This window comes from Pyxicephalus adspersus, chromosome 8 (genome assembly GCF_032062135.1).
Source record: "Pyxicephalus adspersus chromosome 8, UCB_Pads_2.0, whole genome shotgun sequence".
NCBI classification, from domain to species: domain Eukaryota; kingdom Metazoa; phylum Chordata; class Amphibia; order Anura; family Pyxicephalidae; genus Pyxicephalus; species Pyxicephalus adspersus.
The window spans coordinates 53,187,549-53,205,768 of record NC_092865.1 but is presented as its reverse complement, the minus strand read 5'-3'; the positions used below and the strand labels follow the sequence as shown (position 1 = coordinate 53,205,768).

The 18,220-nt window shown below is 39.9% G+C and overlaps 1 protein-coding gene across 3 annotated transcripts in view; it reads right to left on the bottom strand.

The window, feature by feature from the left end:
* The window catches only part of CAMK1 (calcium/calmodulin dependent protein kinase I), a 77,408-nt gene that overhangs the window by 46,707 nt on the left and 12,481 nt on the right, over positions 1-18,220 (bottom strand). For all 3 annotated transcript variants that reach the window (XM_072420675.1, XM_072420677.1, XM_072420676.1), the window contains one exon: positions 12,745-12,882. In XM_072420675.1, coding sequence (XP_072276776.1) covers positions 12,745-12,830 — 86 coding nt within the window. In that variant the 5' untranslated portion in view covers positions 12,831-12,882. The remainder of the gene's footprint in view (positions 1-12,744; positions 12,883-18,220) is intronic.

The window sequence follows — 18,220 nt, the reverse complement described above, 5'->3', positions numbered from 1 at the left end:
TGCTGTATAGAACAGATAGAGTTAACAAGCGCCAGGCCTTCATAATGGATCTCCAGAGGCCTAATTTCAATAACCAATTTCCGCAGCCTGTCGCAGGGCACCAGTAGCTGGAGGACAGCTCAGTCAATGAATCAATACAAGCTATCTTGTCTCTGCCTCTTTACAGCCTGTGAATACAGCAGAGGCCTCCGGCCCACAGCCAAAGCCTCGTCCGCTCCAGCACAATTCTGTTCATGTAATACAAGCAACATTACTATCACCAACCTTAAAATTTCAAGGGGTCAGTGATCCGTTTCTATCCCCCCATCCCATTCATCAGAGTGCTCATCAATAGACTCCACTGGCATCTTTAACACCTTGGCAATTTAACCAATTGTGTTGCAAGCAGCATTTGTGACACAGAAATTGTACAAGTATATTAGGAAGCCCAACTTTGGTGCTGTTACCTGCAAATCCAGCACCCTACAGTTGCTTTTAGAACATAAATCAGGACACCTCAACTTATATTCTGGTGACAACTCTATAGTGGATTTCCCCTACTTTGCCTTAAGGTTATGATAGTGGTCACCAGGGCATCACGGAGGTAATCTTGCCAGTGACCCAACAGGGGTTTAACCTTTTATTACTGGAAAAAATTTCCTTTAATAAGTTTTCATGCATTAAAGAGTGCTCCATTTAAGTAGTCAAATTTTAAAATGGGTTGGCAGAGCACCGGTAGCATTTGCAGCGCCCAACAAGCTATGTTTTTTTAGTATGCTGTACTACACAACCTTGCATACTATTTTGTGTTGCATTAAGCAGAGCACTACCACAATACATAGGTGTAACAACAGCCTTAACCGAGCGTCAAATCCTTCAGCCAGCATAAGCAACCCCCAGCTAAAACCTGCAATCCTATATTTTCTTTTTTTTCTTCCTTTTAAGAAATGGCTACAGAGGGGGACACTAAACTGTCACAGGTTAACTGTGAAAGAGCTTAGCACATCTTCAGAAAACAGACAGATCCTGAGATCATGTGACCAAAAGACCTAGGCACTGGAAACACATGACCAGTGTCTCTAACCAAAGTCTGCCGCACTTTCAGTGCCAATATCAAAGTAAACCGTTAACACCCCCCCCAAAAAAAAAAAAAAAAAAAAGATATGGTTTATAAGAATGTTTTTTTTTAACTATTTACATGAAAAACTAGATTAAACTGCATTGTGTGTTATGGAAACTTTGTTATTCTAAAGCAACAAATATTACAAGCTCTGTATCTTTGTATATAAAAGACAAAAACCGCTAACTGGTGTTCCATACTGTAAAGAACAGGAATTTTGTTCTCCCGAGAGCAGCTGATGGCACAGCAATTATCAAAGGGCGTGATCTGGCGAGAACACCAGCTGTGCCGTGTCCATCCCATAGCCAGCTGCAAGGGTCGGATAATACACAAGTGTAAATTTCCTTTTGGTAGCACACAACCACTTATATGTTACCATGGAAGCAGATGCTTTATGTCAACCCCTAACTAACCAAGGGTCCTTTTTCCCACCCTACAAACCCCTTTACAGGGTATTTATAATCTGACATTTTGCTTTTGTGTCATTGTTATAAACATAATAAACATATGGTTAGGAAACATGTCATCCATTCTATGTTTGCTGGTCTATCTTCTCTAGTTTTTGAGAACTATATTACCAATAAGTTTCATAGAATGATATCTAAAGGTGAACCTCTTACATATGATTGTAGCATTTATGCTGTAAAGGTGAAAGCAGCAAAAGTCACTGGCTTGCGGTGTAAAGTTTTTCTTCATTTAGCACCTCCAAGCTACCAAGTTAGCTGATCTGCTATTTTATCACTATGCTGTGAGGAGCTGTAGTTTGATCTGCCAGTTTAATATCCATGTCCAAATAGGCAAGAGAACAAATCACATCCTCCCTTACTTTTCTGTTATAGGAAAGGTTTTAGAAACATTAGGTAAACATAGGTGGCACCGCCAGTGTCAATGGCAGGAGTCAATTACATGGAACTTCATACCCAGATGTATTGGGCACTTTTGTCCTTGAGGAAAAAAAATAGTGGAGTAGTGAGAAGGGCGAAGTGTTTGCAACAGCTTGCTTTATTGGGCATGGAGCAAAAACAGATTAGCAATAGCTGAATGCACATCTATGCCTATTACCAAACAATAACAGCCAATATATTGCTACCTCATCCTCTTCCCAAAAATATGTAAATCTAAATGTTCCCAGTTCTCCAGACTTACCTGCTATTGACAGTTAGTTCTGCCTGGAGAGGTGCAGGGTGAATTTCATATATCTACAGGGTTGTTAATCCCCACTGAATGCTGCACAACATTCTAACACCAGTTTAGGTTTGCTTTTCTGTCACTAGAAGCATTAGGGAATGAAAACTTCTAATGCATCCCATGACAAACTTCCTAACATATGTGCTTTGGGGGTCAGGATCATTTGGAATACTGGAAACACAGAGGTCAACATAATATTTACCATACCAGCTCCCGATTTTCTGCTATTAGTGCATTTAACTATTAAATAAATTCCCTAGGGATAGCCAGATACACGTTTTTACATGTGGATATTTTCCTACATCTTGGAAAATCTTGTTAATCACTCCCTGTTCTCTATGTATTATATCAGTGCACCATCCAAGTAATGGAAAACAATTGGGGAACGTCCAGTGTCGAAAGATCCAAATGTCTCAGCAAACGTCTTCGTGATGGTTTTATTAAGTTGATGGAAAATTAGATCCCATTGGGCCAGATTTATTAAAGCTTTCCAAGACTAGAGATGACCGACATTAAGTAATGCTGACTCTACTTGTCATAAGCAATCAGCGTGATCCCGTTGCTGTGGGTAACAGTTTTAATTGTACTGATTTTACTAGCCAAAACTCTTCTGTATCTCAATCTGTGTGCAGTTATGCCTTTGCCACGTTCCAGTGATCGCCACGTTCTCAGACTCAAAGCCCATTCTGTTCCTGCGCGCAGCCAGGAAAACATGACTTGTGACAGAAGATACTCCGATCTGTTACTTCCAAATAGAGTTTGGCTGAGGATCAACATGTACCTAAGAAACACAAACTTGGATTTTTTTCAACGACAACTCTCGATAACAGTTCTGTCTGCTCCTGTTTTTGTCTGGTTTCCATAGGAACACAGCAATATAGTGATATAAGAGATACTAGGCCTATTACAATATCAGGAATAAAAGCCTAAAAAAAAGCTCAGATGATACAATAAGGCAGCTTGGAAGCATTTGAAAAAATGTTTGGGTTTTGGCTAAATACCACAGACTGATCCGTGATCTTTAATTAACACAATAATCCATCCTAAGAGCCTTACCGCGTCTCTGGCACTGAGCTGTTAAAGGAGGAGAGAATTACTTTCACTGACAGAGTGCCCCAGACATTAAGGTGACGTGACGAGCTATAAACGATTATCCCCAAAAACAGTCTGCCTACTGTTCAAAAGAAATTAAGCCCACAGAAAAAAAACTAATACTAATTCTAAGATTACTGCATATAATATCTCTGGACACAAAATGCCTTACACCAAGAAAGATTGGTAGATCTCTGTAATAAAACACATAGAGGTCCCCGATGGATGTTGAAAACACAACAGGAAAACTTGACTTTTGACATTTAGCATCACCAGTATTTTGCCATTACACCTGCTACCTAATATCTGATGGCAATTTTGCTACTAGAACTGTAATATACTTAAAGTGGCCAAAAAGTTGAATTTGGGAGTTTCCCCATGAATGGTACTGTTAGTACAGCATACAAAATTTTAGACAATTGTGGGCTTCCAACTTTTGTTAAGGTCCTTTTCTGTTGCAGTAGGACTGTGACACGAGATGAAGAGACAAGATAAAGACTTAGAAATTGGAGCTCTGTCCAAGACATTTATATTCCTTTACTTCAACCCATAGGATGAATTATAAAACCATTACAGGTCCAAAATCAGTACTGGACCTCACAAACGCTGTTTGGGAACACATTCCCATAGACACTCTTCAAAAAATCTTTGGAAAGCCTTAAACAATGAAGACTGAAGAGGGTTCCAAATCCAAATACATGCAAATAGTTTTTGAAAGGGATGTAATGGTCAGGCATCTACAAACTACTAGACATACAACTGCACTCCAAATCTTCTCATCAGACATGCATTAGACATCTGTACAACACTTTAAGCTACGTACACACGTCCAATGGTTCTTGCCCGATAATTGGCTCAGGGCTGATAACCAGCGAGAATCTGGCATGTGTACAGCGTCAGTCGTCCATCATCCGAACCACCATCCTGGCGGATGTACGGACGACTAACGATCCTAATGCAGGGTAAAGGAGAGAGCGTGCAGCAGGGTGCCGTCCCTTTGCTCTCCCCCTCCCCTCTGCATAGAGCAGATACAGCACTTGTTCATGCATCGTGCAATAATAATCGTTGGAAAGGATTGTAAAAGATTCTTTCCAATGACTATTATTGCACATGTGTATGCGGCTTTAGACCTCCTCTGCAAATAATTGGTCCTTAAAAACAACCCCTTCAGACTTTTGAGGGTTGCCAGTTTGAGTCACAAGATAAGGTTGTAAGATATCTTTGAGCGCTTCTAGAGGAGATTTCTCCTTATAAAAGATCTTCCTATCATTGTTAAAATCACTGCACCTCTGAAGCGGACCAGATGGAACCACTGGGGCCTAGCAGTTGGCCATTAGCACTGCTTTTGTGGGGCAACTCATGTGCACCTCCATACTCTATAGGAATGGCTTTGTAATGAGCAGCAGTGAGGATCAAAACTGTAAAGACAGATTTTTATATCTTATAAATACGCTTGAGAATTTTTAGAATTTTTCTTTTACATTAAACTGCATATGTTTGGTGTAGTATCTTCAATAATCCAATGGTAACAGACTTTATTATAACAAAATATAGTGCTGTGGTTTGTTTAGCGAGACAAGATGCAGTCTGCATTGTTCTTGTTGCTGTTCTTAATGCACAGGCCGCCTTAGAGATTCCTGCCATTGTATCAGGAACTGGTACTTTTCGATCAGCACATAATATTGCGCTAATCTGAAAGCATGAACAGGTGATGGGCTGTGGTAAATTAAGTTTCTACGGTTTGTTCAGCAGGCCTGTGTAGATGCAATGGAATGTTACACAAGAGAGCACATAAACATTTACTTAACATTTTAAATGTTTATTGCACGCTGTTCAAATCCCACTTTAACGGCACTCAGGAGCCCAAATCCAACATTCTTCCTTTTTCGTCAGGTAATCAGATTCCAAAGGAAAAAAAACCTCCATAAACCTTGTGGTGCAGGGGAAGGTTAACCCTACCTAGAAGACTGTGTGTGCAGCTGAGGAATTAGCCACAGGCCCAGTTAGCACAACAGTTTCATATGAATATTAGATAAACACAAACCACTTCCTTTACAAGGAAAGCTATATATTTGCATAATGCACATGTCCGATGACAGCACAGAGCCTTCCGGGTTCAGGACATTTATTTATGATCACAAGATGCCAAAATAATTGCTCATTTAACTATCTGTTGAAGAGAAATTATATTGTATAGAGATTATATAACCTGTCAGGTTATGTCTGTGAACCTACTGTAGGGACCCATTCTCTCAATATTGGTTCTGGAGGCCAGTCTTTAAATGTGAAAATTTAGGAAAATGCAGTTTACTGGAACAGGGATATAGAGGAAATATTGTAATGGAGACACTTGCTGTGGTATCAGTTTGAACAGATTCTACTTTTATATCTTGCGCCAGGAAGTAAGGTAAATCTCCCCACTGGGTTAGAAATGGCAAAAAAAAAAGCCCTTCTCAGCTCTATCCAAAACTTAAACTGTAAATATACTTTACCAGCAGGCATTCAAAAGTTTGTATTAATGTTATTCACCCTCTAAACCAGCATTTCTCAACAAGGGTTCCTCCAGCAATTTGTACCTGAAATCAGTGTAAAATGACACCAATGATCTTTTTGGCTATCTGGTAGTGATGTACCGGGCTGGGGAGAACACTAATGCACAGTAAGATGTGGATATAGTAATTATAGTAAGGACTCCCTGAAGACCTGAAATGAATTCAGGTCTCCTCATCCAATGTTAAAAAGGTAAAGAAACACTGCTCTAAACAATACAATACTGAAACATAATTATTTGTATTTTAAGTCAGGAGTACTTGTTCTTTGTTGTCTTAATGAGGCACCCTCAAGCCTTGGACACACAAGCAGATCCACTGCCAATTTTGTGCTCAACCCAAAGCGGTTCTAACATGTGTACTGTTTTAATTGTTTTTGTGATAAAAATTTGTAACCTGGGGTTGTGTCTTTTTCCACTTCCATCAAAAACAAATATAACAATGAAAAGAGTTTTCTGATGTTACACTTAACATGTCGATTGTGCTTTGGATATTTGTCCCCCACCCCTCCCACACAACTGCAATAGGAAGATAGTTTTAAAAACTTGAAGTTATAAAGGACATTGTCAACACCTCCTCCCTCTCTTGACTCTGCGGGTATTTCCACACCTGAAGGCAAGGTGCAGCTATGCAGTCACACAAAACCAAACAAACTTGAAATTCTCTGGAAAATTATCTAGTGCTTAGAAGGGAAATCATCATGTGCCAACTTCCTGTACAGGAAATGCTCCAGAAATAAAGTGGAAATCAGTTTTAAAGGCATTCCAAAAACCAGGTGACCTTTTGCCAAGTTGCATTACCAACTGCCATTTTCTTTGCCCCAAAAAATAATTTTCACCAATTTCCCTACATTTTGGAATCTTATTGCTGCTAAAGTTTTCTAACTTTTTGTCCACATGCACTCAAGGGTTGTTTGCATGCATTTGGACCAGGCTTTGACACCATAACAATGGTTCACCAAACCTGTGTCTGCACAACAGCATGAAATCTGCACATGTGATTGAGATGACCATGCAGATGTACAATTAGGAGACAGTGGTCACCCTGTACCAGTAATGCCTATCCGGACCTTTCTAGCAGGATCGCCAGATATTTGATAGATGCTGCAGATTTGAAAAACTGAAAAAAACTGTGTCTTTTGAAATTACACTCAAACTTTAAATTATAGGAGATTTAGTGGATGGACCTATTTTAATTCTTGACTGGGATGCAGCAACCATATACAATACCCTTACAAACTACACCTCTGCCCCAGGAGGACAGTTGAGTAATGGCAGCATCTTCTCTGAGGAGTCACTTATGGGGAGGGGGGACGATGGAAATATTTATTGCCAAGTATAGTGGTTTGTTAAGAAGCCTGCCAATGTCCGTTAAAATTAGATACTGCTTCTCTTCATAAAGAGTGACTAGCATTGCAAAAAAAAAAAAAAAATAACAGATTCACACAAGTATTGTCTTTTACCCTACATGCAAGCTTAGGTTTAAATGTGCTGTCCAAAATCTATTCACGTATCCATAGGTACTCCACGTCATAGGTTTTGTTTGACCCTGTTGAGGATTGTACCTCCTTTCCCATTCTTTTGACACCAAATGACCAATACCAAAACAGGAGTGTGCAGCTTTGAAAGGGACAAAAAAATTGACAGAATTTACAGACCTCCAATCTCTTGCTGTCCCAACAGCCGTGAGCACAAATCCCCCCTCCCCACACTATTCCCAATTTGGACACAGACCACAATAAAAACGAAAGACTAACTTTTCCCTACTGCCCAAAATAAAACATTTTGGCTCTAGATAAAGGTTCAGCTTGTAAATGCTTGAAAAAGTAACTGCTAGAGAAATTTCATCTTGGCTCATCCAACAGATTTATCCATCAGCCTTTTGTAAGGGTCAAGAGGCACCCTCGCACTCCGCACCACATGACCTGCAAAAGCATGCAGAGTTGGATAAAGATTATCTCCACACGCTCCCTGCAGATCCAATACTGGAATATTGTGAGCATGGCAAATATGTAAAAGTGATAAAGTCAGTCTCGAGAGGGTCTCCAGGGGCTTCTATTTTTCGTTATCAACAAAGTCAGCCCCAAGGCTTCGTCAATGTTAACTGCTCACACCTCTGACTTTGGTCCGGTGCCAATAAATGCGTGACCAAGTAATAATAATGCAGTTATTACAAAAAGAGTCTTATGATAATGTGGGGGTACAGGATAACAAAAGAGTATGAGACATCTTTTGGGTTTTTTAATGTGTTGGAACATGACAGTCTAAACCAGTGTATCTCAACCTTTGTGACATGACGGAACCCCATGAAACAATTTTCACATTTTAGGGAACCCCTCCAATAATTACTATAAACTAAATCACAAGCTGACCTGAGATTTCCATATTGCATCAAGGAAATCATAGGAACCTCAAGGGTAACCCAGGTTAAGAAACACTGATCTAAACTAAACTATTTAAAGCAGGATGAGAACATTCTCTAAAAACTATTACTCCCCTATAACTGCATTTACTTTCCAGAAACTTTGAGACCAATAAATTACCTTGCCCTCTACCTGTACTGATGTTACACTGATCTTAGTTGGGGGACTACAAAATGCAGTTTGTCGTCGGAAAATATTAGAAAGGTGAGATTCTGTGGTCTTATCTTGTTTATGTTTTGCCGATAAAAAAAAAAAAAAAACACACAGGAACAAAACTGATAAAAGAAAACTAATGCAGCCACCTGATTTAAGGACCAGCAAGATGCATTGTTTGGGTTTAGACCACTTATCTGATACACATGGTTGAGAGCTACAGGACCTAAATGGTTACAGACTAAAACAGTGAGATTGTGAGGCCGATTTATTAACACTGACCTGAAGAAAGGGGTCAATGCTGCATGTATTCATAGTCAGACCATATTTAATATTTTCTAGCTTAGGTTAGGAGCCGATTGTCTATCTGGGCATCTACCCCCGGCTTCTTTCAGCCGTTATCTGGCAGGAGAGGGGTTAATGTCCACCCACTAGCACATCTAATACATAGCTGTGAGTCACGCTGGAGTCAGAACTGGACTATTACTGCACTGTTTCCAGTGCCTCTGCCGAGTGGTGGGAAGCTGCTGGACAGGACAATTGTATAACAAAGCCAGGAAGATCCACTTCAATCAAAACGACAAGGTTTCAGCCAACGTTCATGGCGTGTTGTAAGAAACCCCCATACAATCTGGCACCCTGAACCCCTGCTCTGCTGGCACACCATAGGGGTGAATAATGGAGGAAAATAATGCTAAAAACTAAGATATGCCAATAGGCACAGTTCAGAATTTTCTGCTCATTCTCATTGTTCTGCAGTAGATATAAAATAAGAGAGTGTTTGTTTTCTGACATTTGGCAGACAAGAGCTATCACTTTGGATTGGAAAATTTGACAAATGAATGACCTCAGGGAAGCCAGCTTCACTCTTTCCTTTCTCCAGGTTCTGTTCAATCTTATGGGTCCTTTGTGGATGTCAAGTGGAAGACAAAGGGAGTTAGGGGGCTGTTGTGGGCAAGTTAAAACCCAGCTGAATCCAAAAATGAAGTTAAATTGCCTAAAGCCATAATGTTATGTTGATTGTGTAAATTATAGGTTTCTGGAACTGAACTTTACAAAATTAAAATGCCCATTACATAGGTGTGATTGGCTGTAGCTGTGCACCCAGGCTTTGCTTATATACATACACCAAAAAGGGATCATTGTTCAACCAACTGGAGTTTACAAGACTTCTATTCATGCACAGCACTCCTCCACTCGGGTCAGATTGAACATCAGAACTTACCAAGGGTAGACTGCTGCACAAAAGACTGTAAATGGGCAAGTATGTCTCATAGTGGAGGTTGGCTACTACCAAGCACTAGGTGTAAGGGCTGTAATATTCAGTCCGTGCCTGCTATAGTGGTAAAAGCAATGTTATCCCCAGGCAATTTTCAAGTCAATATCAAGTAAAGCCATCTTGGATAATTCCAGCAGAAAGATCTCATTCTTGCCATGAATCCAGATTCAGTTTCTGACCACCTACAAGTTTTAGATATCCCCACTGACCTTTGTTTTTTTAATCTCCTTCTGTTAAGATCTCCAAGATGCAAAATACATCAAACAGGGATGGGGAAGGCTCCTCATTAATGAGATCTCACCAATAAAGAACAAGAAACTATCAACTAATCAAAAAAAACTCAATATCCATTTTGGGTAGACTAACCCTTTAAAGATAAAAATGTAGAAATAAGATGGGGGGGGGAGAAATCGTACCAATAGATAATTTTCAGTAGGAGATTTTTTTATTTAGTGTTGATGTACCACAAGCCTCCAGCTTCCTACAGAGAAAAAAAAACTAGCCTGGATGTAGATTATTGCACAGCTTTAAGGTTGGAGCACAGGAAGGAAGAGGATTTCAGGAATAGAAGCAATAGTACAAGGGGTCAGGCACTCTTGTCAAACACAGAGATTCTCAGGGGGGATTTAAAGAACCATGAGATGAGAACAACGGCGGCAGAACTGTGAAAGCTACAAGGCAACAGAGAAATGGATGAATGTCCATGGCGTAGTCAACGCATAGCAATATATGGCTGTTTGTATGCCCTGTGACTATGTGTCTATTTTGCTTAGATTTACACAAACCCAATAGCATGCATACAAGAATACCAGGCACATAGTTAAACCTACATTAAAAACAAATTAGATTAAATATCTACTAGATAGACAAGAAAAAAAATGACCACTAATCACTTGGTAATATCACAGAAAGCCATGGGATGATTACGGAAATAAGGCAACAATTGTCAGCATCATATTTCTCTTATTACAGGTTTACAGGAACAGAAACAGAAATTACAGGTGTACAGAAATAGTAAACCGATTTCACCGCACACTGAGTTTTCTAGAATTCATTAGAAGCTGCAGCATTTCAGACACAGCTCACGTCATTTCCTAGTAGGATGACATCCATCATTTAGCTTTTTCCTCCCCATCCTGACCCAGATTATTGTATTTTAGTTTATTATTAGAGGTTCAGCATCGCATGAGGGTGTTGCCTAGGGTGGTCTGCATGCAAATGAAACCTGTCTAGCAACACCCACTTCTCAAAACCGTTTGTAATATTTTATGAGCAGCCTGCAGGTAGAATCAATGTCTCCTTTACTCTTACCAGTTAGAAAAGCCTAGTTTGAGTTTAGTAGCTGAAGCGGATATACACACACAATCTGAGCAGTAACTCCTCACTTCATCCTCCCTCTATATAGTTTCATTTGAGAATTCAAGATCTGCTTTGCTGCAAAGACCTCAGTAGCTCATGCTGATATATGCACAAATACTGAATGAGTCAGCTGCTGAAAAATTTGGATAGCTCTGTACTACACTTCTTGTATATGATCAGAATACATGCTGTAAAATGTAAACTGCAGCTCAGCAAAAAAGCACAAATGCCTGTGTTCCATGTAAACTGTTTGCATCTCCCTGCGGCTACGTCCGTCTCCTCTTAGAGGTATCCTTCGTGTTTATAGTGAGCAACCAAGCTGTCTATCAAGATGAAGGAAGCGGTCTGGAAGAAAGTATTTTCATTCCAAGTTTCCACATTCTGCGAACAGCTGCAATCCCAGAACAGAGAGGAAGTGCAAATTAGTGGGATTCTGCACCCAGGGTCTGCTCTCTAGTGTTATATCCCATCCAGTTAAGGCTTGACTTCTTTCTATAAAAAAAATGCTGGGTCACAATTATGAAATAGGGAGTAATTATCTTGTGTTGTATATACAGGAGAGAGAGAGAAAAAAAAAACGGATTAAATTGCAAAAGCAGACTGCACAGGACCCAAGCAAAATTGATTGAATGCATAGTAGTAACATAGAATATGAGCATGTCAGTACTAAAGCAAAAGGTACAAAAGTTTTGAGGACCTCCGCAACAAATATGGCTTTAAAACAAATATAGGAAAAAACATCAAATGATTTAACATTAATAAAAGTATTTTGACTAGCTGGATAAAAAAATAAAAAAGTACTTGAATTGCCATCTTATAACCCCCATGTACAGTATCTAGTCCAAGAAAGAGTGACAGCACTAGTAGCTTTGTGTGGCAACGTACTTATGTTGACAAGAAACATGCCAATAGAAGAGAAGAGAGCCGAGTTTATCAGTCCACGGCTTCACTTATCATCCAATCATATTTGGGGAAAGGAGACTTTCACTAACTTAACAGAAGCACATACTGTGTCCTGTGTCCTGGCAGAGTTGTGGGTATCTGCAAAATCGCTGGACAAAGTTACAAATTCTTTACCAGTATGAGGAGATTATATATATTATAACACACATATATTTATTCTGTAAATAGGTCTTTGCCAGAAGTTTAGCTGTAGGGTAACGGTAGATAGGGTTTCCTTTGCAAATGTAAAACCTGCTTAGAGCAGGACAGAACAATACTAACTGCACCAATAAACACCTTTTGAATCATCTTAAAAGAAACTCAAACTTAGATAAAACGCATACCCACTTATCTTCCCATAATAATCTTTATAACCTATGTTTGCCCTGCAACATCCACACATTCTGATTTTCTGGGCCCTCACTGTGCACAGCAATAGCCACGATTATAGTATCCAATTTAAAATTTTGGCTAAAACTATTCTAAATTGGCAATAGTCCGTATAAAAAGAATTAGGAATTTTTACCCAAAAAACAGAAATTACAAAGCTTTAACAGAACAAGTCACCTCAATCAATAATTACTACATTAATACACAAGAAAATGGAATTTCCCCACTGTAGTAATCTGGAACCAGATCAATAAACCCCAGAGATACTCACGTTCCCAGCACATCCCGGAATTCATAGATATCCCTAATGTCTTCAGTCCTTTTCTTCCAGCTCGGTCCGTCCTCTTCCAGTGGCATCCTGAAACGGATTGCTTAACTCCTTAGTGGTTATCAAATGTATCTGCCAAGTCTGCAAGAGAAAAAAAAAAAATGTCCTTTCAGCCACTGGTCATAATACCCATAAAATACAGTTTCCATATTTTCCTATACCAAAAGTCTACAATGGACGAGTGACATAGTTATATCATTCATACCAGGATAAAAAACCTGGTATTCATACCATATTATATCATCATACCAGGATAAAAAAAAGACAGTAGCCGACCCCCCCCCCCCCCCCCCTAGCCGACCCCCCCCCCCCACCACCACCACCACTTCACCAAAATAAAAACCCTTTATGTGGTTCCGTGGACCACTATCTAAAGATACCATGGAGAAGGACAAATGTAAAGATTTTACAATAAAAAGAAAGGAAGCGTTTGTAATACCAATATGAAGAGTAGCTTGGGGTGGCAATTCTGCCCTATCAATAGATACTGCAGAGGGAGGTAAGCAAGCACCCCAAAAAAGGGAAGTTTGTTATTTTCAGGATTAACATGTGAAATTGAAGCCTGAAAGAGAAACTAATGTTGCAGCCACAGCCACCTCAAGGATTGGTAAAGCTGAAAATTATGAAAATGTTGTCCAAGTATTAAATAGCAAATTTGCACAATATGGCATACTTACCTTGCAGGGTTCCCTGCTTAAGGATAAGTGATATTTGTGTGCCCTCTTCTTTTATAACTAAAGATTCATTTTCCTGGTCTTTGCAACCTCCACAAAAGCACATGATATTCCACCCACTTGTGCTTTTAAGTATGGACAGTTGGTAAAAGATTTGGGAGGTTTATGGCAGAAAAAACCTATTCAGAGTCTCCTCTGCCATAAATACCTATCTTGTGGATTATGAATTTAGTTTCACTTAAAGACCAACTCCAGTCAAAACTATTTTTATTCCAGCTTTGAAGAGTGGGAAAAGGTCTGACCACTGTCAGGGCATGTATGAGTCTATTGGGGAGATTTTCTTTGACTTCCAGTTGGGTCATAACTGCGACATCCCTATGACAGCAGGAACAAAAATAAAGAAAGCAGTTGTCTGAACACTGGAAGACACTGTCTGTGCCAAACAATTCTAGTCCTGTATATTTTAATGGGGGGGTCACATCTAAAGGACTTCTTGGTAAATGCCAATGGGCTTCAACAGGTTGGAATCAAGTGCCCATTATACATTAACCACACATGGACCATTTGTGTGATCATGACCTAATAAAAAACTCATTCTTCATATTACATTTTTGACTCTTTGTTCTGAAAATCAAAAAAGGTCTCTCCATGCAATTAAAAGGGTACTTAAAGGATGCCAAATACCAGAAAATATGTAACATATGTTACATACATAAACTCAGAACCGTTTTTTTTTTTCTGACCCAACAAATGTGGGTGGGATTTTATATGCAATTTCACGCAGCTAGATGTACAGGCATGGACGAGCCCTTCCTCAAAGCCTTTATACAGAATAAATGCACGTCAACTCCACCCCCCCCAACCGGAAGACAATGATATACAAGATGTTTAATTACCCAGATCAGCCGTATGCACACAAATACGGATGTCACACATTCCAGAATGGAGCAGCACGTTATACTTCACACACCTTTCACATTTCTGACAGACACGGTTTATTTTTATTACATCCGATGTCTCAAATAAACAGACAAATAGAGGTTTACATCCTATGACCTACTAGAAAACAAATAGTCACCCTGGGCCTGAACTATCAAGAACAGCCCTTAATGGCCATGGTGACTGGACTCTTCCGGGGCAGCAGCAACTTCCATTGTGACAAAACAAAGGTTCAGTAGGGACTGCCGATATACATAGAGAGGCTACTGAAAACAAGAATTCTGCGCGGAATACCGACAGGGACTATGGTTTTCCATTCTGGCTGTGACTACTTTTCCGGCAAGCCCTTCCATTACAACCATCTTCTTCCTTCTCTTCTTGGTTCTGATCTTGAACCATCTTGATCTGCTTGGCCAGGATGATAAAACTCCTGCTCAGGTGTTCAGTCCCGGCACATGCAGCAACTCACTGCAGAAGGGACTTTGCCTGTCCTCCAAATAAAGCCCTGCCTAATCCCAAGTGTGACTTTAACATACTGTACACACCATTTTGATGTGCCTAGGTCCTCTTTAGCCCTGGAATAGAGCAAACACCAGGTAAAAGGGATTGATGGTGTTTTTAGTGCGGCCCATGTCCCCACCATACGAAATGCACATTTTAAAGCTACAAAAACAACATTAAAAGGAACTGCTCCAATAGAGACACCTGTTTATACTGTATAAGGGAATAGAGCATGAAGGCTGCCAAGCATTTTAAACATTTCCTTTATTTCCAGTCCTCGAGGGGAGAATCCACACATTTTCTTCTAGCAAGCAGCGGTAAATTCATAAGGGTGCGTCTTATATAGTCAGAAGATTAATATTTATATGAAGGATCCTGTATGTGACACTCAAGGACTGGGGCTGAACAGAACTGCAGTATCCAAACTAGGGGGGTGGGAGTGAAGAAATGTAATAAAGTCCTTGCTGCTAATCCTCGATAAACAAAAGTTATTGACACAGTAACTTGAATTTTCAGGTAGAAACCTTAAGCAGAAATTAGATCTAAAAATGTGCTGCCGCAAGAAAACGTTTAAGTGTATCTGCACCTAATGTTTTTTGGTTTATTCCCTTGCAAAGTCCCACAATTATCTGCTAGTGAAGTCCATCTAACACAGCTTCGTATGATGGGGTGGCAATGGTTCTCCTGAATTCAGAGAAAATTGGCCACTCATGTAGGCCGCATCTACTTACACTAAAGCAGAAAGAAATGGGACAGGTGACATAGCAATCAGCATTGTCACCATTCAAAAGCCTGTACCCTGATTTTACCTGCTGTTGGACCATTGGGACACATTTTGGTGCATTGCCAAGCATCAAGCTGACCATTACCGAGTGCCCGGTAGGGTGACCAAAACTGCTCGGGTTTATCCAATTTTGCCGGCCAACTTTTTTCTTTTTACAACTATAGCAGGCTACATCACCTGTGCAGTGCAAGATCGGGTGTTGTGGCCAGAAAAAGGAAATAAGATGGCAGCACCGGGCTCTTCCTCTGCAACAGGACGAAGCAGAAATCAGGACAATGCAGGACCATATGGAAGACAGCTGCAGAGGGATTGGCGGAAGTAAAGTAAGCTCCTACTCTGTTTTTATTGGCAAAGTAAACGTCTACTGAAAGTCAGCTGTTAAGATCACAAAACGCATGCTTTTATTTTTCCACAAACCAATAGTATCCGTGTTCTATGGGTAAATTAACAATGGGCGCCAATGTTTGCCTTGCTAACCCGTACACAGCAGGACGCATTAGATACCTAGAAATTGAAACCCATGGTGGGATTGAACTTTAACCTCATGCAAGGTTGCCAAAGGAAAAAATACAAGGGTTATTAGATTTCAATTTTCAGGATTTCATACCTTAAGTGCAGTAACCATGGCAACCGCTTACTTTACCATTTTTATCTTATACTGGTCTCCTTTTAGAAGAGTGAATTCTAACTGGTTACCATGGCAACTGCACATAATCACCTAAATGAGAGCTCTCAATTTCCTGCATTATATATATATATACACATACACACACACACACAATACCCCCCACAAAACACCAACATATTTCTTACAGAGGAATTATGAACCCACAAATACATTTTTTTTTAATTGAATCCCATGTGGAAAATGTGTAAATTGTAAGGAAAAGTTAGGTGAATCATAGCTAAAAACCCATATAAACAGACCCCAAACTCTTTTCGTTTTCAAACAGCTAAAACTTAATGTGGTAAAGACGCAAACATGCGTTTCTATGAATGTTACAGGCTATGTTGGTAAAAGATGGGGCGGGGGTTGTCAGTAAAAGATAATGCATTTCTGACCCTTTTTCTTGCATCATTTAACCAGACAAAGCAGAGAAATGGAAGCTGTGTGAACATGCCCACAAACTAGGCCAAATGCCGCGACCAGTTCCCCAATCTCTGCACTGACTCGAATAGCGCCATTCCAGCCATTGCAAACCAAAGTATCCCTGCAATCTGCACAATTATTCATGTTATGAATGTTCGCCTGGGCTGCTTTTCCTATTCATTATGATAATACATTTAGGCAGACAACAGAACAGTAATTAAAAAGGAAGTACATTATTAATTAAAAACCCAACCTCAGGCCACAAGAGCTGACTCACAGACAAAATATCTGGGCCCTGTCCAAAAATAAGGTCAAGGAGCTCTGATGCTGGCAGACATCTTGAACCCAATTAAGAAAAGCCTAGAGGGGAAACATTTGCATTGTGCCAGCCTTAGAAATGGGGGGCAAAAATCTTGTTGTAATGACTCAATGTCTTCCTTTCAGCCTTATTTAGTAACCCATAACAACTACCAGGACTCAAACAAAACCCTGGTTGATATGGGTTACCAATATGAAACCAAAGTTAACCAATATAAACTAAAGTGGTTCAGATATTCAGCTGGCACTCTTCAGCATTTAGGACCCTCAGCATCTGCAAGGCCTAAATGATGCAAGTCACGTACACGTTTAATCATTCCAGCACTGAAGTATGCAGAGATTGTCAGTGATATGTATATATTTTACACATCTGCTTTAAATCATGTAAACAAAAAATAAATAAGATATAGCAGCCTCTTAGGTTGTCATATTTTTCCCATTTTGAAGCCATGGAAAAGTCAAGCACCAATGATATCACCACCCACAATGCTCCCTTATAGCCATTTGATCTTTGAATTGAGCTATGAAATATTACACCAAGGTTCTCTTTAATACTATAAGCTTGCTATAGATTGTGTCATTGAGGCCAATACGTTTTGCATTCACACAATCTGGAAGAGCTGGCAATTTCAGGTGCTGCAGCTAGAAGACCCTACAGGTTTATACTAAATGATTACAGGGATTCCTCATAAGCCTAAAATCAGCACTTTGCAAGATCTTCCTAATTTATTCCTCCCCGATCTGCAGCTTCAAGTGCAGGAACATGGTCCTCTTTTTTAGGAGAGCAGCTCTCTGCTGTACCACATTTTAGCACAGAGTACAATACATGACTTCACTGTACATTGACACCAAAGATTCTTTTTGGCGGGAGTGGTATGGTCAGAAACAGGAAGGAAGGGTTGTCACAAACTGCACCGTTTGTTTGATACGGAAACTGTACAACAGAATCACACATTTGTTTATATCAGAGGAGAGATGTAAACTGCGATTCTCAACACAGGAAACTTGTTGAATGTGATCACTGACTGCCCTGCCTAAAAGGAAAGCTGAGGGGACTGAAGAAGCATCTTCATTTTACTTTAATCAGATTGTGAAAACTTATCAAAATGCGAT